The sequence below is a fragment of the Misgurnus anguillicaudatus genome, chromosome 22, assembly GCF_027580225.2.
Source record: "Misgurnus anguillicaudatus chromosome 22, ASM2758022v2, whole genome shotgun sequence".
NCBI classification, from domain to species: Eukaryota; Metazoa; Chordata; class Actinopteri; order Cypriniformes; family Cobitidae; genus Misgurnus; species Misgurnus anguillicaudatus.
This window is the reverse complement of record NC_073358.2, coordinates 3,990,295-4,011,901: the sequence shown is the minus strand read 5'-3', so window position 1 is coordinate 4,011,901 and position 21,607 is coordinate 3,990,295. Positions and strand designations below refer to the sequence as shown.

Sequence of the window (21,607 nt, the reverse complement as noted above, 5' to 3'; positions counted from 1 at the left end):
TCTATCGTTATTTGCAGAATAAAGCCCTTGCCCACACAATATATGTGGGTGCACTGTGCATAACAATAATTATGTATATATAAATACACCCACACACGTATAATTTCAAGAATTTTTTTTATATATTAATGAATTAATTAATTAATAAAAAAAAAAAATATATATATATATATATATATACAAACATGTATATATATACACATGCAAATGTTTCTTAATTATATACGTGTGTGTGTGTATTTATACATAACCATTATACACAGCACATCCACATACACCATGCAAACAAAAACTTTTATTCTGCAAATGATTAGTCGCGACCAATCGTGAGGCAGCACTAGTAAAATACATAAAAAATGCGTACAGTTACCGAATACTCCACAGTGCCTTATAAAAAACCTAATGTAAAAGAAAATAAATACTTACAAGATAGGACTTTTGTAGCCCTGTCCTGCAAATCCTTTTACAGAAGAAATAGTTTAAAAAAAATGTTTAGGTGATACCTGCTAATCCAGATTTACTACACATGAAAAAATATAACCTATACAATCCAAGCTGCCAATCTGACATTAGTAGTCTGGGAAGAGCAGTGCTTGTTTATCACCATATTTTTGAGATCCATACGGACCAAAACATCAGAAATCAACTCAAACACAGGCTTGATTTTTGCACCCAAGCGATGCTTAGGATCATCTTGTTTAGCAATGTGTAAAGAATAAAGAAACATTGCTAAACTGCAACTATCACATTGTAAGGAAATAAAAGTGCTCAGGTACAAGTCAACTATAATGTGCTTGTATTTTTTCCACATGCTCACACTGCTTAAATGTCTTTTGGGTCAGCGTACTTCATAAACTTTTGTAAATTCCTCTTTGTACTTTCAGACAATTAAATGTTTCCTACATTAATACCAAACTTTAAGAGCCTTCACAAGAATCAAAAGCATGATGTACTTAAACCTCCAGTCCTTGGCGAGTGAAGTAGTCTTCAAGTTCTGAAAGCCTCTCAATCAGCATTACGTCAAGGTCAACGTCATCATGTTTACCCCTTCGAGCTCTTCCCCGTGGCCCCTTTGCTCGTAAGGGGCCGAGATTTGTTTTAGCCTTGCGTTTTCGTGGCAGTGTAAAATCTGGAAAATCCAGAACTCGCTTTCGTTTCTGCTGGCCAATACAAACCAGAGCGCCATTCTTTTCTTTCGGCTCTTCAAAAATCGTCTCCAGGCATCTGTGTGAGAGCACTTAAAATTAATTTCAATACAAAAGCATTAAAATAAACATAGCAAAATATACTGCATACCTGTTGGGGGTCGGAGATTTGTAATTCTTGTTGGTGTAAATTTCTTCTAAGCTGAATTCCTTTTTCTTTAACCTTTTGGAATACAAATACATAAAGGTTTGAATTGACATTTAACGTACTAGAGAAGTCAAAACTCAAAACCAATGAGTAGTAAATGGTATTAAAATGTGCTACTTGGTGAAGGTCCTAACCTGGGAAGTTATACAATCCAAAAATACATTTTATTATTAAGTAAAGTGTCCTGCATGTTAATAAGACACTAAATTCCATATGCCATCTTTGCTTTAAATATTTGTTACAATGGAAAAAGTCATAATAATTAAGATAAAAATGCACATTTTAGTCATGTCACCAGGATTGTCCCCAAAATCTAGTTACATCATCTACATCATCTCATTTTCTTTCCTGTATTTTTTAAGAAATTGATGCTATGAATGTGAATGTCAATCTTTATGTTCAGTCCTATAATATTTGGTTGATGTTATCGGTTTATTTTAAAATAAAAAAATTGGTAAATCACTAACATTTGCTCTGTCTCTTCATGCTATGAGCATATATGAAGAGTTTGGTTCCAAAAAGAGATAACTCAAAATTTCAAAATGTTTATTATTATTATTATGTTATCCTGTTTCTATTGTGTTTATTGTGCTACTTAGCTGTATTTTTAGTTATGAAGGCTTACATCAAAACAAACCAACTGCAGTTAATATTAATAGGAATAATATATAAATATTAATAGGAATCCACAATCAAAAAATTAGATTTTTGAAAAATGTTATCTCATTTTGGAACCAAGCTCTTCATATATTTAAAGCAGCTATGAGGGTTCCCACACCTTAGTTAACTTCAAATTCAAAGACCTTTCAAGGAGGTGCAATACCCTCAAATTCAAGGACTAAATGTGGGGACACATTTAAAGTGAGAGCAAGGTTACATTGTGTTACCTTTTAAGATACAAATCCCTTTCGAGGGAACTCGCGCTGCGTCACTGCGGTGACACTTTGGGGACGCCTCCAGTGGTAAGTGTGTCTGAATGTGTATATCAAATTCAACCAATGGTGAGGCTTAACGACAAAGACAGGGTGACGCGGGAGCCAGGAAGTATATCACTATCAGAAATATTGCCAAAGACGGCGTTACAGGGATGCAGGAACTATGACAAGGGAGACGCGGTGTCTCGTTCCCTTCTCAGGGAACAACAGTTACATACGTAACCTGAGACGTTGTCATGTGTCAAACACAACTATGTAAAAAAGCATTTTGGTATGAATCAACATTCGCATATAGAAGGTATAAGAAGATATAAGCATTTAAAGCGGACAGTTTATCACATGTGTTTAAAAAGTCTAGAAATGTTATGATATTATCCTACACTAGACTGAATAATATTGATTTTTTTTCAGAAAACTTCTTGCATAAAATAGATTCAAGCACTTTTAATGACCTGTATCTATGTATGTATATTATCAAAAACTTCCCAGGGCCTTGATTTTTTCCCCCAGATTCACAAACTTTCTAGGATTTCAAGGACCTGTTGGAACCCTGAGCTATATTTCATGCATTTGTTGCACATGTCCTGTTACCAAAATGGCTCCGTCCTTCATTGATTAACCATTTTAAAAAATTAACTAGTTGCGGTAGATTGACCAATACTCATTTTGAAAAGTAAAATGTGTGTGTGTTATTAGATTTAGTGTTTAAAAAACTTCAATTTTGATGAATTACAACATGAAAATGGCACTTATTCGGTGGAATGGCCCCATTACTATTTGTATTGTGAGAACTACAATACTAAACATACTATAAGGAGAAAACGCTCACCTCTTTGGTTTGGGAAGTCCCATTGGAGTAAGGTTGGTATCTGGTTTGGGAACGGTCTTACGGATTCGAATTTGGGAAACTTTTTTGGAACGATGGCCAGCTTGAGTGTCGGCATGAGCATCAAAGACATCCACCTACAAGAAACATTGAGTTCAATTTAAACTTCACCAGTGTATAAAGTAAAATTTTCAAATAAATTCCCATTTGAGGCTTGACACATTTATAAAGTTTTTGTTTAAACAGAAAAGTTGATAGGATACCTGCTCCATTTCTCTAGATGCCCCTTGGCTATGCAAACCAGGAAATTTAACATTTGCGCTGACCACAGCAAAACTGGGCAAAGATTCAGCTGGTGAGCCTTCTAGGTGCTTGGGGCTGATGCCGTGTCGTGAAGGGTAATCCATACTTTTCTCTGGTGTAAGGTGTTTTTTTGACAGGTGACCCACTGATGAAAATGATATGGCTTTCCTATACGCATTAAAAGAATAAACATGTTTATAAGAGAATACCAGCTGATATATTTTCATATTCAATTACATATTTAATAAGCACAATTGTGGATTTTGATTATAGGCAAAAATATTGGTATAATGCTTCAAAATTGACAATTATTATGGTAAAGAAATGGCAATTTACATATACACTGCAAAAAATGATTTTCAAGAAAAAAATTCTTAATATTTTTGTCTTGTTTTCAGTAAAAATATCTAAAAATTCTTAAATTAAGATGCTTTTTCTTGATGCTTTATTCTCTTGGGTTGATTTGCTCTAGTTTTTAGACAAAAATATCAAATTTAAGTTATTTTGTGCATAAATAAGCAAAAAATCTGTCAATGGGTTAAGCAAAAAATCTTGAACATTTTTCTTAAACACAAATTCAAGAAGAATTCAAGAAAAATTTGCTTACCCTATTGGCAGACTTTTTTGCTTATTTTATGCACAAAATCACTGAAATTTGATATTTTTGGTCTAAAAACTAGACTTATTTTCTTGGGTTAATTTGCTTTAGTTTTTAGACAAAAATATCAAATTTAGGTTATTTTGTGCATAAAACAAGCAAAAAAATCCGCCAATGGGGCAAGCAAAAATCTTGAAAATTTTTCTTAAACACAAATTCAAGAAGAATTCAAGAAAAATGTATGCACAAAATCAGTTAAATTTTATATTTTTGGTCTATATTCTAGACTTATTTTCTCGGGTTGTTTTGCTCATCAAGAAAGGCATTTTAATTTAAGAATTTTTATATATGTTTTTACTGAAAACAAGACAAAAATACTAAGATTTTTTTTTCTCAAAAATAATTTTTTGCAGTGTACATTTAAGCAATTAGCAGACGCTGTTATCCAAATGATATGCATTCAAGCTGTCTCTATTAACTCTTTCCCCGCCATTGACGAGTTAACTTGTCAATTAAGACAAGACGCTTCCGTCGGAGCCGATGGTGTAGTGGGCAGTGCTCCGACATATAGTGCAAACGCACTTCCGGCGACCCGAGTTCGAATCCCAGCTCGAGGTCCTTTGCCGATCCCATACCCCTCTCTCCACCCTCTACTTTCCTGTCGTCTCTCATAAAAAAAAAAACTACTATCTATCAATAAAGGCAAAAAATAATTATAAAAAAAAAGACAAAACGCTTCCCTGCCATTGACGAGTTTTTCCAGCAATCCGTATTTCCGCTATTATCTTACCCAATTTATAAAACCATGGTTATTTCTAACTAGTTTAACCATGGGAAACAACTAATAGCATAATACTTTTCATCAAGGTGCACAATGTTCATAATAAAGAGGTGCTGGACAAACCAAAATTTGTATAGTAACCGAATGCACAGAATTTGGAAAGCACCGCAATCTGGTTTGGATAAAAGCATCTGCAAAATGCATAAATGTAATAGTGTTGGTGAAAAATTGTGTTGAGCAAAATCTTATGCTGTGTTTACACCAGCCGCGGTAGAGGCGGCAAGCACGGGTGATTTACATGTCAATGCAAAGACGTGATTAGGCATCCTGCGGCGCGGTACGTGCGAATTGAGCGTTGCCGCGGGAAAAGTTGAAAAATTTGAACTTCGGCAGATTTAACCAATCAGGACCTTGCTATAGTAGTGGTGTGATTACAGGAAGCGAGCGCAGTCTCAGAAGAGTCGCAGAAGCCCCTCCCATGACGCAAATTTATGCGTGAATGTCTCGAATGACTAGAATTTCACACGCGAATGAAGCGAGTAAACTCAAATGTTCAAGTGTCAAACTACACGCGAATAGCACGTTTTTACCGCCTCTACCGCGGCTGGTGTAAACGCAGCATTATAAGCTACATGGCAAGGGATCCTAGAGGTAATGTGCTGCAGGGGGATATGCCCACCGTGTTGTAGCTCTTTTCCTGCTGGTTGTAGCTTCTTGATCAGTTTGTCGTGTATAGCTAACAATAAAGAAGATGTCAATCAAAAAGCGTGGAATCGCAAGTGCACGCAGCATGCAAGCAATAATCTGATCTGATTATGTAATCAATTTTTTTTTAAACATGCAAAACAAATTTTAGGAGTGTTAACTCACTGGTGATCATTGTCCAGACCCGGTGGAGCCGTGTGGTCAACCAGAGGCCGAAAAGGATACAACTTACATTCGCCCAAAATCCGACTCGTAACCATATGGACGCCTGGACACGACAACTCCATGAGTGGGAAGTTGAGCCGTCTGTGCCGAAACCACAGTCTGAAGGATGTCGGGGAAGATAATGCCAGGACAGTGCTAACACCTGACCCAGAGAAGCTACCTTTGCTTAAAGCATACATGGACGGGGTGGTGGACCGAAAAAGCTGAGATAAGCTAGGACAAAATGCAGTCTCTTTACCCATCAATTGGTTGAAAGGTAATGCAATTGAGTTCCTTAGTACCGGTTTACAACTGTTTGAGGTCTTTTCTTCCAGCTCATGAAGGGACAGAGAATATCCAGAAACATGGCGATTCTTACCGCTGTAGTGTTTGAGCTTCGATACAGTTCTGCTGTAATCCGTCCATTTGTCTGGTAGTACCGAGTCATTTTTGGGACAGTTTTTAGACACTAAGCGATGGGCAGTGTCAGACAGCCGATTTAACAGTTTGTCAGTATCATGGATAGACTTGAAATCGGCACTAAGTGTTTTAGAGGAACCATTTCTTGGGAGTTGGGAATTAGGATGCGATTGCGGAAATGTCAAAAGTGAAGAGGTCTGATCACCTATACTTTTTACCAACTGGTTTGGTAAAGTCTGTTCACAGTTTGAACCTTGCAAAGGATGTTTTATTAAGCTGTATGAATTAATGCCATTATGTTCCCCAACTTCCTCACTTTGTCCATTACTACCCAACTTTGTGCTTTGTGCAGAATCGCCACCTACTTCTCTGCACTCCATGACTGCTGTACTTTTACTCAACGAGGTAGTTAAAAAACTTGGCTTCTCATTGTTTGTGCCCATTTTTATTCTTTCCTTTTCTTTGCTCGCTTCTGCTGTTTTATAACAAGCTTGAAAATTTGCCAAGGGAACTGAGGGGTAGGGCTGCCCTCCATGCGGAAAAAATAGGGTCATTTGACCGGACGATTCCTGCTGGCTGTTGTTACCATTGACTTTCCCAAAATTTGACTTCTCAGAGCTCTTCGTTAGTTTTGAAAACGAATAAAGAGGATCCATATTTGTATCCGACTTTGAGCCATTAGTACCTGAATAGTGCAGAAATTGTGTGCTAAGGGAAGGCACCTGCGGGTGTTCCTGTGCATGTAAACACTGATTAGTCTTGGTAGAGTCTGCTTTTCCCACATTATCGGAGGACTGTACTTCCTGTTTACAAGTCAGTACCTGGTTGTCATTCTCATTTGGGCTGCTGATCACAGAATCGACCGATAAGCTTAATGCGACTCGATCTTTCTCAGCTACCAGTTCCATTTCCAGGTCTTCAAAGTCTGACACAGGTGAGTAGTTACCCACCAAATAATTCTCAGTATGTCCCATAGAGCAGGTTTTCAGCATTTCAAATGAGGAGCCACTGGAATTCCCATTTAGTTTCGGACAGCTGGGTTCCTCCGGCTTGTGGACAGGACTTTGCGAGTTTTGGGAAGGAGTTGACATTAGCCATGAAAAAACAGGGTCCTTTTTTGGTTCCGGAGAGAGTGCCCCGAGAAGAGAATGTGGTGTAGAGGAGAAGGTGTTTTTTGAGAGGATTCCTCCGTCGTCTTTTAGGACTTTGATGTCCTCTCCTGCTAGCACACAATTGTTACAGTTAAATAAATTACAGATTTAGTAAGTATTAGAGATGCACCGATCGACCGACCAGAGACTTCAATTGGACGATTTTACGCATGTCTCACAACATTCCAATTTACGAGCCAATCCTTTTGTTGCCAGTTACGCAATTTCCTGGATTACCATTCAAGGCCATGTTATAGTCGTGCATAAGGTCTACACCGTAGGTTATCCATAGCCTGTGCATAGCCTGACGTGCACCTCACCAAATTTTAACAGCATGTCAGTTCAACGCAGAGTGCAAGCGCTGTGATTGGTCCACTAGAACCCCTCCCGTCAGGTAAAAAAACTGCATCATAGGTATTTTCCGTTTGTGACGGTGAGAACAAAGATTGGCCAAGTTGAGGAGTGATTAAACTCAAACTGCAACACTTGGTTTAAGAGCACTTTATCGGTTTAAATGAAAGACCATAATTTAAAGGGACACTCCACTTTTTTTTTTTAAATATGCTAATTGATGATATTACGCAGCAGCCGAAAATAGTCCCCTTAGTAACTTTCAATGGCAGGGGACTATTTTCGGGTACTACGTAATATCATTGCGCCTCCTGCAGCCATGTTACGGCAGCAAAGTCATTGATTATTACGCTAGAATGAGAATATAGTTCCTACCATATCTGCCTAGAAAATCACAACTTTTAATTTTCCGTCTGTCTTAGTACACGATGTAACTACAGAAGAGTCAAGTTTTAAATTTAAAACACTTTGGTTATTTTTAGGCGCGATGCTAATGGTCTACTCAGATTTAATGGATTATGCTAAGCTATGCTAAAAGTGCTAGCGTCAGACCCGGAGATCAGTAGCCTAGAAATCTAGACGCACCCTAGCGGCCGCAAAATATATTTGCTGCCAGGGTTTAGTCTAGGCACTCACAATACACTTAACAGCTCCAAAAACCAAAATTTGGTCAGGCCTTAACATGATGACCAAAATTTGGTCAGGGCTTAACATGATGACGACAGAGCTGCCTGCGACGGTTCCTACTTGAAAACAAAGAATGGCTGCTGCTGCTGGCGAACAGCTTTCTTTTGAAGCGGCTTTGGCCGCGACTCTGGAGGACTTAGACTTATGTTTTTCTTTGAGTGAAGAGCAAATAACCCTACTGAAGTCCTTTTTAAGCAAGAAAGATGTGTTTGGAGTTTTGCCGACTGGTTACGGTAAAAGTTTGATATACCAATTAGCTCCACTGGTGGGGAAACGCATGGGACTCATACGTCACCTTCTTCGTTGCTCTGATTGGTCATAGCGCTATCCTATTGCGTACAGAGGCATTTTGAGGGACAACCTTATATCCCGCCCCTTGCATTGAGCCGTTTGTGTGAAGAGTTGCCAGACCTTACATCTTGATGTAGGTCTGGCTAACCAGGCTAGGAGATCAGCTGAATGGATTCCAAAACGGTAAGAATCAAATGTTTAACTCTAGGAGCTAAAAAATACGCATATTTTCAAAAAAGTGGAGTGTCCCTTTAATGCAGTTTGGGTGAAAGTGCAAAGTTATTATTAAAGAAAAGTGGATTTTTGCTTGTAGCCTAAATGCTGTCAATTATAGTTCTTAGAAAGAAAATGGTAATGTGTAAAAATCGGAATCTGCCAAGAAAATTGCAATCGGTGCATCTCTAGTAAGTATTAATGTTTGCATTAGTAAGTAACTGTTTACTTTACAAATATGAACATTTACCAAGACTGTGTGCATGCGAAACACTGTGTACATTTGGAAAGCCAAATGACAAGTCCCTGCCCAGCTGGCCAACTTTACTGTGAAGCTGAGCCAAACTGCGGGTATGCGCACTGCTTTGTGAACACAGCTGGTCCATCCTCTTCTCCACCGCCTCGAGACGCTGCGTCAGAGAGCCGAGAGTATCGGTCAGCAGACGTTTCATCTCAGTCTGATGGGACACAAAAAGCTGTTCAAGAACTCCAAGTTGTTCTCCTGATGGGCCAACTGGAGGAGCTGAATTGAAGGTGCCAGATGTCCAAGTATGTGGATTTTGTGGACCCTCTGCAAAGCAGGGTAGGAGTAAACATACTCGTAAGCAGTGCTGCTTAGTAATGTCTGAAAACACTAAGACAATTACTACCAATTTACCAATGATTGTGCAATTTTAAATTAAACAAAAACAATACAATGCAATACTTTTGGAACCAATTTTTACCACATTACACATCTACAATGTTCAATCTAGTATAAATGTCTGATGATAATATCAATCAGACTCAAAAATGCTCTTAATAGGGTTTGCAAAGGACAAATAAAACCAGAAACTGCACATCTCATCAGATATTTTAAACACATTTATAGCGTCCACTTAAATAAACATGATTATGCAAACTGAACTAGCATAGAGTCTAAAGGGGATCGCACACCAGCCGCGCAGCTAAGCGCCGAAATGTAACACATTGTTTTCTATGAGTGTACGCACACTGGCGCCGACAGGTGGCGCCTGTCCGTGCCGCCCAGCTGTGACTCAGGAAGTTGTTCAAATCCCTGTCGCGCACAGAGCGCCACTCACATAGTTTAACATTAAATAACATCATATGTGTCCCACATCATTAATGATTAACATTGGCTGCTAACGTATTTTACATTTTGAAGTAGACGCTATCTGACGAAGCTCGCGCTATTTAATGTGCACTTCCGGTTTACAATACCCCCGAGTTCTCCTAGGCGCGACGCGGCGCTGAGCAGCGCGGCCGGTGTGCGATCCCCTTAAGGGTGTTTTCAGACCTGTAAATCGATTGGTTCGGTTTGAATTCACAAGGCAATGACCGTTTCTCAATATGTGTTCTTGGCTGTACTTGTGTTCTTGTGAAACTTCATCAGTCGCAGCCCAAGTACTGTTCCAATTCTAAGTTCGCATCAAGCCAAGTTCACCTCTTGATCCGCCCATTTTATCAAGGATGCATCAGGAGGCGACTTGTGCGAACTTATGACAGCCAAGTTTCCCAGAATGCATTTTGCATCAGTGGCAATGGAGCTTAAAACTTGCATGATATTCGAAATATTACTCTTTCTGTTCATAAAATGTAGTTTTATGAGCTGTTTAGTCGAGAATATAGATGAACAAAATTAAATTTTGGGTGATTCTCAAGAAATCCAGATTTGGAAGGTGTCCGGCATCAGAATTTTTAAAAAGCCCTTAAAGCCAATTTTTTTGCACATATAAGATTAAGGTCTGAACTTACTATAACCATTATTTTTAGAGAATTTAAAAAATATTTCCTATAGAATTATTTAAATTATCATAAAGATTATCATTACCAAAATTATCATTACCGCAACATGATATTACATTAAATATATGCATTTACAAACTCGGTTTCGGTAATGAGAACTAAAAGTTGGCTAGGTACTATGACAAACAAAATTTAAATTTTTATCTGGAGAGAGATTTTATCTGCTTACCTGGTAGCCATCTTGAGTGTCACAGTCAATTATGTCCCTTCCAACTATTTTTTTTGTTGTTGAAAATATTAGTTCCTTGGCGGCTTAAACAATGATTAATAATTGTTGCGGAGGACGAGAAAATTGGTCTTGAACACATTTATATTCCTCACTATTGTCTCTACTGAAGCTTTTTATTTTCTAGATTTTTTAATGATAAATATTTCCATGTTAAAGAACCCAAATTCAGTCATGGACACGTTCCGGTAATGAAAATTTTCCCGTTAAATGTGGAAAAAACAAAAGAATTGGTTTGTATGATGTCATTTGAAATAATGCACAAAATAGTACATGAAGAGATGTTTGTAACTGTATGCTTCTTATTTGATACTATTACTTTGCATTTACCTTTTTTTATCATAAGTCTAATTTCGCGAGAATCACGATATGTGGTCAGTTAGTAAAGCCTAATAATCTCTTTATTATTCATATAAAGTATGTTATTTGTTATTATCCTTATAACTGATGCTAAAGTTAAGTTTCATAACTTAAATCAGATATATTTTCTATATAATCTTAACACCGTAGTAAATTACCTCGCTTTACTTTAACTGGACGTTTTACTTATGTATGTGCTTATTTCATGTTGTAGTATTAAAATAAATGTTTGTGTTTTATATCATACTTTTGTAATAAATACATTAAAGCTAGCTAATCAAGCATATTTTTGTGTTGCCTTAATCACATATTTCATATTATGCAATTAAAAGACATGGCGTTGAGGTGCCCACCAGAATTCATCACCAAAGAGCTATCAGGTATGTTCATGGTTTAAAAAGCAATACGATGGCCTGTTCGTTGGTCCATTGGGTCGGATTGCTTTCATAGATTTGTTTGCGTTGTTTTGGTGGGGATCCGAGCGTGATTGCCCTGTTCAGTGTTCACATATGCCTAAATAAATCGAACCAAGGAAGAAAACGCACCAGGTTCCGAAATAAAGGCTCAAGTTTGAAAACACCCTAAAAGTACAAGGCTTTCTGATTTGTTTCGGAGGTCCCACTTTGAATGAAATTCTCTTGTACCTTTCTCAAAGACTGTGGACAGCTCATTGTCATCAGATTCAATCTCCCTGCTGGTTTCTCTGCATCCCATGGCCAGCTGCTCCTGATAAAGTGAGAAGTGGGAAGAACGTCGACATGGACCAGCAGCAGACGCAGGCACCTGCTCCGTCCCTTTCTGGTCAGCCGGAGGATTGGATAACATCATTTAAGGGACTAACAGGAGAAAAGAAAAAGATCAAAGTCGGCACACACAACCTATTTTGGGTTTAACACTTAGGAAGGTATCACAATGTTATAGTATAGACCTAATGCATTATTACATAGTAGTGAATTATTACCATTCCAATGTATGATGGTATTTACATACCCAAGTCTAATACTTAGATATTAGACAGTAACATCATGGTGCTGAATGATTAGGATTTTCTGCCATTTACATCTCACATACAGGATTCTTTCAAAACCACTAAAGGGTGCTCCTGTGGTGATTGAATAGAGAAGAAATTGATTCCAAATAAATATACGCAAAATTTATTGTCAGTACTAACCGAACAACGGAATTGTACATATTTTTAACCGTATTAACATAATAGTGTTCTTGTAGCTTAGTTGAAAGCGCATTGTATTTACAAAGCAAAGGTCAAATAGGTTCAATTCATAGGGAACGCACGTACTCGTAATCTATTTAGCCAACTGCGTAAATGCATCATTAAACACCTGACAATGTGCGCACACGTTTACGTCAAAAACGTATCTGGTCAAACTGCGATTGAATGAACAACTGAAAGCAACTGAACTTATTTTGTTTAACAAATATATTTCGTACGATATATTCCTCGTACGATATAATCTTCAGACAATTTAAAAAAAATTAATACTTTAGAAGACAATTTCTTCCCTAATACGTTAAGCAGGGCCCAACCCGATTTTAAATAAATTAAAAGCATTAAAAAATTTTAAACCAGTACCTTGATTGCTGCGTCGAACTGTCCCTGATAAAAAGGTTATCTCCGGTGATGACAGCGCGATGTTATATCACTAATACTTGCAGAGGCATCCTCCAGAGTTACAACTCGGATGTGATTCCTTTAAACCCGCAAAGTAATTTCCGGGGACTCTCTGGACTCATGCTCACACAGACGGACCGATTTGCTGGGCAATGCCGTACACAAATACACCTTATTTTTAAATTTAGCTCAATTTAAACTGTTAAACATTTAAGACATAAAGCTAACAACCTCCCTATCCCCACAATATTTTGCGAACGACGAGAAGTGACGACAACTACACATGTAGCATAACTTCCGGTTAGGCAGCCAATTCCGTTCCCTTCTGGAATTTCTGTTCCCCCTTCAGTCGAAAAAGCGTTTCTTCTAACAGCGCATGCGCAGGCACCTAAGAACAAATAGGTGTTTTTTTATTATTATGGTATAGCACAAATAAACAGCTGGGTGGAAATAAAGCGAGAAGATGATTATACTCCCCAAAATTCTAATATTGTAATTTTTTGTAATGGCTGTAGGGTAGATATGGACACAATGATCTCGATCTGCTGCTCAATTGATAGAGCATTGTGGTATCAGCACAAAGCTCATGAAAAGTACAGATACAGATTGAATGCACTATAAAGTTGCTTTTAATAAAAGCCATGGCTCGTCACTTCTTTTCTGAGGAGGCACGAATACGCAACTAGTCAAAATTTATTTATAGGCTGTCGTTAAATTTATTGACTTTAATGTTATCTTATCTAAGTATTGTATTTGTTGGACTTAGCAGAAGATAAACCTTGTTACTTTTGGATGAAGATTCACCATGTAAATCAGGTGATCCTGTACAATGAGGTGATCCTTCTGTGGAAAGAATTGGAAAATTGACTTAATGCTAAATGACAAGTCTGGCTAGATCAAAACCTGCAGGCACCACAAACAACTGGCATAAAATGTCTATTACATAATAATTTTGTTGTAAATACCATCAAACCATAAACATAACATTTAAATAGTTAAATAAAAAATAATATTTAAAGGAACAGTATGTAGGATTGTGGCCAAAACTGGTATTGCAATCACACAACTGGTGCCCAATACACAAAATGACAACATAAACATCAGTTGAGGGCTGCAAATCCACTTTTTAAATGACAATATCCTGGCTGGACCACTGTTGTCAGTGATATAAGTATTTGAAATGAAATGACATATTTCCTAATGTCTAGTGACATATCAGGGCCATTTTATGATTAATTGATATAAATTTCTTACATACTGTTCCTTTAAAATAAAAAAATATGTTTTCAAAATGACTGTTATATATGCAAGGTTATTTATACAGAATATGAATTGCACACTTGCAGACAGTGCCTCGCTCAAAGGCACAAATATGACACAGCATAAAAATATAAATATAAAAATAAAGGAAGTAGATAGCAACTAACATAATAGTTCATCATAAAGACCATTATCAAAAAGTGTTATTACTTTTACACAACTGTAAGTGATCATTCTACTTGTGAAAGGACCTCATCTTTGGCCTCTTTAGTTCTCCGGGAGGAATAAACAGATCTGCAGGTTCAGCTGGTGTTTGTGTATTTACAGGTGTTTGTGTATTCACAGGTGTTTTAAAGTCTATTGTCGCATATTCTGTGGTGCTGTGATTGTTGAAAGTCTTATTTCCTTCATTGGCTGAACTATTGGACTGTAGGACTTGAACGTCTGCGTAGTGTAAACCATCATCACCATCATCAATTTGCTTTCGTACTTTATTGACTCGGGCATACAGTGGATAACCTGTCACGGGGTCAAATAATTGAGGTTGGGCAGGAGCCTGCTATGAAAAAAAGTCCTTGTTACAAAAACATAAAGTTGATTTATTTTTGATAATATTTCCAAAGAGCAATTAAACCAACAGACCTGGTGAGTAGAAACCCTTGATGGACCTATAGCGAAAATAGTGTATTGTTATAGTTACAGTAATAAAAATTGTATTGATAATTTAAAAAAACAACTTGTTACCTTTTCTTTTTGTTCGCTTGTGTGAAAGTTTTCCTGGATTTATTCCCCATCTATTAAAAGCAAAGCAAGAAAGAAATTATTAATTCTTTATTTAACCAGGAAAGTTGTATTGAGACTTTACAGTCTCTTCTTCCAGGGAGACCTGATCAACACAAAACATTTAAATAAAAGACCAAGTGAAACACATACAATGTTTCTTTAAAACATATCGTAAAAGACATTTAAAAGGTAGATGGCATTGACTCTAAATTAATCCAAACCCAGCGAGCATAATATAAAAAGGCACATTTTTCAAATTCTGAAAATACTTTCTGAACTTTTAAGCAAATGAAGAACTGAGTAATGTTTGGTTTATTTGTTCTGAAGTGAATTTCCCTAAATTGCATAGTTGATCATTAATAGAGTTAGATGATGTTACATTTTTAACTTCCTTGTTTGTTCCAGTCTGATAATACAATGCTTATTTTCTCTTTTCTTAACACTGCAACCATCAATATTTGATTTGGTTTGGCTAGTCTCAAATCTCATTTTAAAAGCTTTTTTTATAACTTATTAAATGTAAAAAGAAGGAAATTAATTAAGAGGACATCGACGACCAATGTTTCTTAAAAGATTGGCATGTTAAATACGTTCAACGTGGGACAAACTATTATCTATTTAACAACACAAATAAACCTTGTTAAAAGTGATTCCCTACCCATCAAACAGATACCTATTGTATTATCCTATTGCATTGCAATTGCTAAACACTTTATACTCTGTCCTATTTATTACATTCAGCTTAAATAAACAAATTAGGATACTCACTTGTCTAATGTTTTTGTTGCATTGTTTCCCATGGCAGTCCTTGTTTTCAACGCACAGTTAGTCTGCAGTTGAACATTTGCCCATATTCTGCTTCCTTGTTTCTCTGTAACTGGAATCCAAAGAAAGCTATATACCTTTGTACCTCGCTCAGCAACACCCCTACCGCTGAGACTGCCCTTGATGTTGTGAATGTTTAACTACAGTATATCTGTCCTATTGCTAATGTTAGTCTTTGCAGTCAGGTGGTCATTCATTCATAACCAGAGAGAAAGTATATATGTAGTATAATGAGATCCAGTTGCACCTGTTTGCAAAGAGAAAAGGTTTTTTGTTGGGTTGGAAAGTTGACATATATAACATGGATGAACTTGTTTTACAACTTCCTGCAAATGGTCAGCTGTTTTTGCACACATTTTTTACTTCACTGGTTTAGGTAAATAGTGCTATGGTTGTTGAACCTATTTTTTTTAAGTGCAAATTTATTTCTTAACATGAAAATCATGAGACAGAAATGCAGTTAAAATAGTTTTGATTGGAATATATGCCCATAAGGCAAAACATTTATTTCTTTGCCCAAAAATATGTTTGATACATGCTAAACAAATTTTAAAAAAAGTAAAATAAAGTTTTGTTAAAATATATTTAGTTTTAACCTTCATATATTAAAGAATTAGTCAATTTTCTTAAAAAAAAAAATCCAGATAATTTACTCATCACCATGTCATCCAAAATATTGATGTCTCTCTTTTTTCAGTCGAGAAGAAATTATGTTTTTTGAGGAAAACATTCCAGGATTTCTCTCATTTTAATGGACTTCAATGGACCCCACCACTTAACAGCTTCAATGCAGTTCAAAATTGCAGTTTCAAAGGACTCGTAATGATCCCAAACGAGGCATAAGGGTCTTATCTTGCGAAACGATTGTCATTTTTGCGCGCGTCACACGACCGGAGGAAGACGAGAAGTTGTGGTTTAAAAGTGCATATTTTAAACTGCATTAAAACTGTCAAGTGTTGGGGTCCATTAAAGTCCATGGTGGCGAGTAAATTATCTGGATTTTTTTAAGAAAATGGACTAACCCTTTAACATATATTTCAAAATGTATTTCAGGGGCAACAAAAACATTTCCCATATGGCAAAAAATATATTTTCCTGACCAAAATATAAAAGTTTGTAAAAAATATATAAAGTATAATGGTTAAGCGTGTAGAAAATATAAAATTATAAGTACATTTTTGCAGTTGAAAATATATTTAATTTTAATCTTTTTAAACCTGTTATGTTTACAAGTTTTTCTTCCAATGCAATGTGAATATAAATGCTTTTAAATATATTTCTTTTTTAAATATATTACAAAATATACAAAAAATTGCCAAAAATATATTGGTAAAAATACATTTTTGTAAACATATTTAAAAATATATTTCAGTACATATATATTTGGCCATTTTTTATTTTAAATATATTTTGAAATATATTTAAAATTATATTTGAAAATATATTTTTGGTGTATCTTATTTATTTCATACACATCCTTTTTAATTTTATTTTTAGCTCTTTATTTGCCTGTACTACTTGGCTCGTGACTCGTGCTCATACGAGGGGCGCAAATTCAAAATATGTGTCCGGAGTGTCATGTGTGTTGCTCCTGTTTTCAAAATATGTGTTTGTTGTGTCATGTGAACCATGTGCATCACGTGTTTTGTCAAAATAAATGGCACACGCGTCAAAACCGTTTATGATAAAAGAGACGTTCATGTTCACAAAATACATGCAAGACACTCCTTAACAGTAACCTCTGATTACGCATGAGATTATGTGAGCATCTGGCAAACGCGATCGTCTCTTTTATCACAAACCCTTCAGACGCGTCTGCAGCAGGCACCCTCCTTGACAGGACACATGATTCACATAGGATTACTCGACGCAAAGAACACATATTTTGAAATTACGAACCACAAACATGACGGGCTACATACATGTTGTGACGAACTTCGCATCGAGCGCACTCGAAAAAAGAAGTCACCGCCGCCACTGCTAATCTGTAAATCTGATACAATGCAAAATTGTAAAAAGTGCTTTAGAAATTTGAATTGAATTGATATGTAACAAAAACTTTAGCACTGATTCATAGGAGCTTATGTAAATGGTTATACAACATTTTAAGTTACATAGGTCTAATATATTGCAAAATCTGTAAATTTCAACTGTGAGTAGAAATATTTATTTTTTGAAAACCAAATATTACACTTTATGAAATGAATGATGATATACATACACCCCAACCATAATTGAAAAAACAAACATATCCATTTTAGGAGCTCTTGCTTTCCTTCTTGTCCACTTTAATCTTGAGCTTGTTGATCTTGGGCTCCAGGTCCTCCGCTTTCCGCGGTGCCTGGATACAGAGTATCCCGTCGTGAGAGAGAGACACCTGCACCAGCAGCGGGTCTACACCCATTGGTAAGATGTAAGTGCGGGTAAACTCTCGGCTCACAAAGCCATGCCCGTCCATTCTCTGAGCGTGTCGCCCAGTGACTTCTAACAAGTTGTCCACTGTTCGGACACTTATCTCATCCGGCGTGAACTGGCATACATCCAGCAGTACTCGATACCAGTCGTCTTCACTTTCTACCTGGGAAAAACCTCTTTCGAGCTGCTTGTTGATGCGGGGACGGATGTAGTATCCATGATACAGGACCGGGGCCAATAGGTCCTTGGGAGTCAGTGCTGAATGAGAGGGTAAACAAATTAGTAAACATTGAAGCATGTATTGTACCTTAACAACAGCTAAAATAAAAAAACATGTGTCTCAGGTCTGTTTATATTGGTGATGCCAACTTTATAGGATTCAGATTTCACTTTGGTTTCTATTTGTGCCTGTGTTGTGTTATCCTTCTTTTATAAATAGATGTGGGTGGTGTCTTTGACTTTGAACTCAGTTCGTGATTCGTTGATATGGAGGTCAATTCGTAATCAGTGATAAAGCAGGGTTATTTTTGTCCATTTGACTTCATGTCATGTGTGGGTTTCTAAATATAAGTCGCTGCTTGGGCGTCACATTTTATTCAAAAAGTAAATGCTGCAATAGCGGGTGTCAAAATATAAACATTAATAAGAATATAGGTGCCACATTTGATCTACAATTATTGGCTTAAAATTAATTAAAAATTATTTTTATCCAAACATCTTAAGCAACTAACTGTTTATATAAAGTACATTTGATCAGTCAAGACACCCAAAGCACATGGGAAAAAATAAACCACAGGTGTACAACAATACAAAAATACAGAAAAAGTGCACAAATCTAAATGTTCACATCTATTTAGACTTTATCTATTCAAAAGGCGGTTCAGACTTTTAAGAGTTTCACTTACCTTCTGCAAAGTTCTGATCATAGATTCGAGGGGGGCTACACATCTCATAATCCGTACTCATTGGGTAAGCATGAGGAATAGTGCGATCCGCCATTTTGACTTCTGTAGGAGGTTGCCAAGATAACTAGAGATTAGAGAGCTGTCTATATTGACAGATTTCAATTACACAGCAAATCGTGTGAGAGACGCAGAACGGATTTAAAGGGAAAGTGAATGGCGCCAGGGGAAGAGAAGAGAGGTTGTGCACTTGAGCTGCAGACAGATACACCACGATGCTACAAATAGCTTATAGACAACTGTTTGGTGTTGCATAGCCCCAAATAGATTTTAAAATAGTAGATTTATACTTTAGATTTAGAAATATATAGGTTTGGTATAGCTTTATATAGAATAGACTTATAAAATAGATTTATACAGGTTTAGAACTTGGGGGTGAGTAAACAATGACAGAATTTTCATGTTCGGGTGAACAATCCCTATAAAAAAATTAAAAAAGTAGGTTACCTGACTGCCTTAAAATTTTGAGTAAATACACCTGAAAAGATTTAAGTTGACACAAAGTTAAGGCAGCCAGGTAACCTTACATGTTTAAATTAAACCAACAATTTTTTTACAATGTGGAAAGTTTTTATTTTATTTTAAAGGGACAGTAAGTAGGGTTTTAGGTGTTTTATTAATCAAAATCAATGTCTTTATTAATAAATATGCCAGTGATCTGACTTTTCTTTTCTTCTCTTTACTTACATTGAACGGGTAAGTCCAAGGAGGCTTCCATGTCATTCCGCTGTATTGATAAATAGCAGAGAGGGACAAAAAGCACTAGCCTATCAACGCGTTTCAACAACACGTTTTCGTTCGTAACACATGAACCAGCCGAAACGGACAAGGATATCAGTGACGGCTACCGTAGTTCCAGAAGATTTGGAAAAGCGAGGCGCTAGAGAGCACTATTCGTTTGAATGCAAAATACTATTTCCCCAGTAGATAGGTGTAAATCCTCCTTATTGTCCCTTTAAATCAATTTGATTTGAGTAATTATTTTGCTTTAAACTATAAAAAGTGAAAAGTTGGATCAACTTAAAAAAATACTTCAATTGGTAACACCTAAAAAATTTAAATAATTTCTTAATTTTTAACATTTTTAAAAAACTTTTTTTTAACTTAAATTGTTTTCCACTTAAATATATAAGTTGAAACAACTTAATTTTGTTGGTGTTACCAATTGAAGTAATTTTCTAGGTTGATCTAACTTTTACATTAAAAACATTAAAAATTCAAATCCATAATTTGATTTTAAAGATTTATTATAAAAACTGATTATTAAGTTATGCGGTTTTTTCTTTCAAAATGCTTTAAATCTATTGAATCAATATATAAATGTTCATTCATCTTTGCCATGTTATATTCATTTAGTTGACTAGTGGTATACACTGATTTAAAAAAATAAACATTAATGTCATATTAAGAACACTGTCATTGCTGCGGTTATACTTGGGACGTCGTCGCTGAACTTTTTTGACAGTAATCAGCTGTAAAATGTTTTGGTCCTGCTCGATTTTCTTTGGCTTTTTTCCTTCGCCCGAGTGACACTCACGTAAATAATTTTTTTAACGTTTCTTCCCCACCACATGAGAAAAACTAGGATTCCATGTGTATTCAACTCGCCATCATTGTTGTTTACAATGCGTGGAATGGTGTGCTGTGATTGGTTGAGCGGATTAATTGCATTCTGCAGAGAATGAAGAGTGGCGTTTGTAGCGGATTTGAAAAAAAAGGGAGAAAAGATGACAGAATAACATGATATCGGATTTTGCGTAAAATTAAGAATTCAATTTTTAATACTGACCTGATACAATACTGATTTTGGCAGTAATCAAATAATTTATCTGTCTCAGTATAATATGCATGCAACATTAAGTAAAAACAACTTGGTTTTGTAAGTCAATTCAGCCTATTTTAAGTTTTGACCTGTGACAAGTTGACATAACTGATAAAAACAAGTTCAAATGGTTTACCTTAATTTGATTTGCCATAATTGTTTTTAATATTATCAGTATGTCAATGGGAACTTAATGTGTTTTAAGCATTTCCTTGTAATTCAAAATAAAATCATATTTAAGCAGATGATCATAAAACCACCATCATTCTCCATCCATTCACTGACAACACAGGAAAAAAGACTGCTTACCTCACCAAAATGTCCAGTCAGTGTGCCAGTCTGTGTAAGTCCGGTGGTTGTTCATGGGGATTGACCTTGTATGGTGCTTAACCCGGCACAGTTATTGTAGCTGCATTCATGGGCTTCTGTAAAGACAAAACCTCTAAAGGGGTTCAGAACCTAAATATGCACTGACGCATCAGGGCATGGACATCCTAATCTTTGCTGGCATCAAATGAACAATTTGGGTGCACCAAAATGCCAAGGGTCTTTACTTCACCTCATCCACCAGGCCAGACAAACATTTCCAGTTCTATGCACGCATGAGACCATCAGCACTATTGGGGGCTTGCCATTTAATCCCGCTGGTATCCGGCTTCTAGATAAATACAGAGAGTGATAGTGGGCGCAGGGTAGCAAG

The 21,607-nt window shown here is 36.4% G+C and overlaps 3 protein-coding genes across 7 annotated transcripts; all 3 read right to left on the bottom strand.

Moving 5' to 3' along the window:
* Positions 1-279: 279 nt before the first annotated feature.
* Positions 280-13,163, bottom strand: LOC129440884 (uncharacterized). 3 transcript variants are annotated; one of them, XM_055200452.2, is made up of 10 exons: positions 12,802-13,163; positions 12,201-12,312; positions 11,855-12,046; positions 9,069-9,389; positions 5,667-7,347; positions 5,476-5,532; positions 3,378-3,585; positions 3,118-3,251; positions 1,297-1,368; positions 280-1,224 (listed from the first exon to the last, which is right to left on the bottom strand). In XM_055200452.2, exons 3-10 carry the CDS (start codon positions 12,036-12,038, stop codon positions 954-956), a joined length of 2,928 nt encoding a protein of 975 aa, XP_055056427.2. In that variant the 5' UTR covers positions 12,039-12,046; positions 12,201-12,312; positions 12,802-13,163; the 3' UTR covers positions 280-953. The 3 variants fall into 3 exon arrangements, with proteins under 3 accessions (XP_055056427.2, XP_055056426.2, XP_055056428.2); XM_055200451.2 differs by lacking the exon at positions 12,201-12,312 and having other exon boundaries at positions 12,802-13,162; XM_055200453.2 differs by lacking the exon at positions 12,201-12,312 and having other exon boundaries at positions 5,667-7,344; positions 12,802-13,161.
* Positions 13,164-13,641: 478 nt separating this feature from the next.
* LOC129439400 (uncharacterized) lies at positions 13,642-15,808 on the bottom strand. 2 transcript variants are annotated; one of them, XM_055198008.2, is made up of 4 exons: positions 15,652-15,808; positions 14,845-14,894; positions 14,743-14,768; positions 13,642-14,656 (listed from the first exon to the last, which is right to left on the bottom strand). In XM_055198008.2, the coding sequence occupies exons 1-4, from the start codon at positions 15,681-15,683 to the stop codon at positions 14,336-14,338; spliced, it is 429 nt and encodes a 142-aa protein (XP_055053983.1). In that variant the 5' UTR covers positions 15,684-15,808; the 3' UTR covers positions 13,642-14,335. The 2 variants fall into 2 exon arrangements, with proteins under 2 accessions (XP_055053983.1, XP_055053982.1); XM_055198007.2 differs by having other exon boundaries at positions 13,642-14,659; positions 15,652-15,807.
* Positions 15,809-17,859: 2,051 nt separating this feature from the next.
* hspb2 (heat shock protein, alpha-crystallin-related, b2) lies at positions 17,860-21,599 on the bottom strand. 2 transcript variants are annotated; one of them, XM_055200446.2, is made up of 3 exons: positions 21,217-21,599; positions 19,029-19,130; positions 17,860-18,381 (listed from the first exon to the last, which is right to left on the bottom strand). In XM_055200446.2, the coding sequence occupies exons 2-3, from the start codon at positions 19,120-19,122 to the stop codon at positions 17,966-17,968; spliced, it is 510 nt and encodes a 169-aa protein (XP_055056421.1). In that variant the 5' UTR covers positions 19,123-19,130; positions 21,217-21,599; the 3' UTR covers positions 17,860-17,965. The 2 variants fall into 2 exon arrangements, with proteins under 2 accessions (XP_055056421.1, XP_055056420.1); XM_055200445.2 differs by lacking the exon at positions 21,217-21,599 and having other exon boundaries at positions 19,029-19,297.
* Positions 21,600-21,607: the final 8 nt, after the last annotated feature.

What these genes read in the sequence shown, in the direction of transcription:
- LOC129440884 (XM_055200452.2), bottom strand. Translation starts at nt 12,038, where the DNA reads ATGATGTTATCCAATCCTCCGGCTGACCAGAAAGGGACGGAGCAGGTG. An exon ending in GTCCACAGTCTTTGAGAAAG is followed by an intron (nt 9,390 to 11,854) that starts GTACAAGAGAAT and finishes CCTGCTTTGCAG; the next exon opens with AGGGTCCACAAAATCCACAT. An exon ending in AGGAAAAGAGCTACAACACG is followed by an intron (nt 3,586 to 5,475) that starts GTGGGCATATCC and finishes TAATGCGTATAG; the next exon opens with GAAAGCCATATCATTTTCAT.
- LOC129439400 (XM_055198007.2), bottom strand. Translation starts at nt 15,683, where the DNA reads ATGGGAAACAATGCAACAAAAACATTAGACAA. An exon ending in CAAGCGAACAAAAAGAAAAG is followed by an intron (nt 14,769 to 14,844) that starts GTAACAAGTTGT and finishes TTTTCGCTATAG; the next exon opens with GTCCATCAAGGGTTTCTACT. An exon ending in CAAGGGTTTCTACTCACCAG is followed by an intron (nt 14,660 to 14,742) that starts GTCTGTTGGTTT and finishes TTTTTTTCATAG; the next exon opens with CAGGCTCCTGCCCAACCTCA.
- hspb2 (XM_055200446.2), bottom strand. Translation starts at nt 19,122, where the DNA reads ATGGCGGATCGCACTATTCCTCATGCTTACCCAATGAGTACGGATTAT. An exon ending in TGATCAGAACTTTGCAGAAG is followed by an intron (nt 18,382 to 19,028) that starts GTAAGTGAAACT and finishes CCTCTCATTCAG; the next exon opens with CACTGACTCCCAAGGACCTA.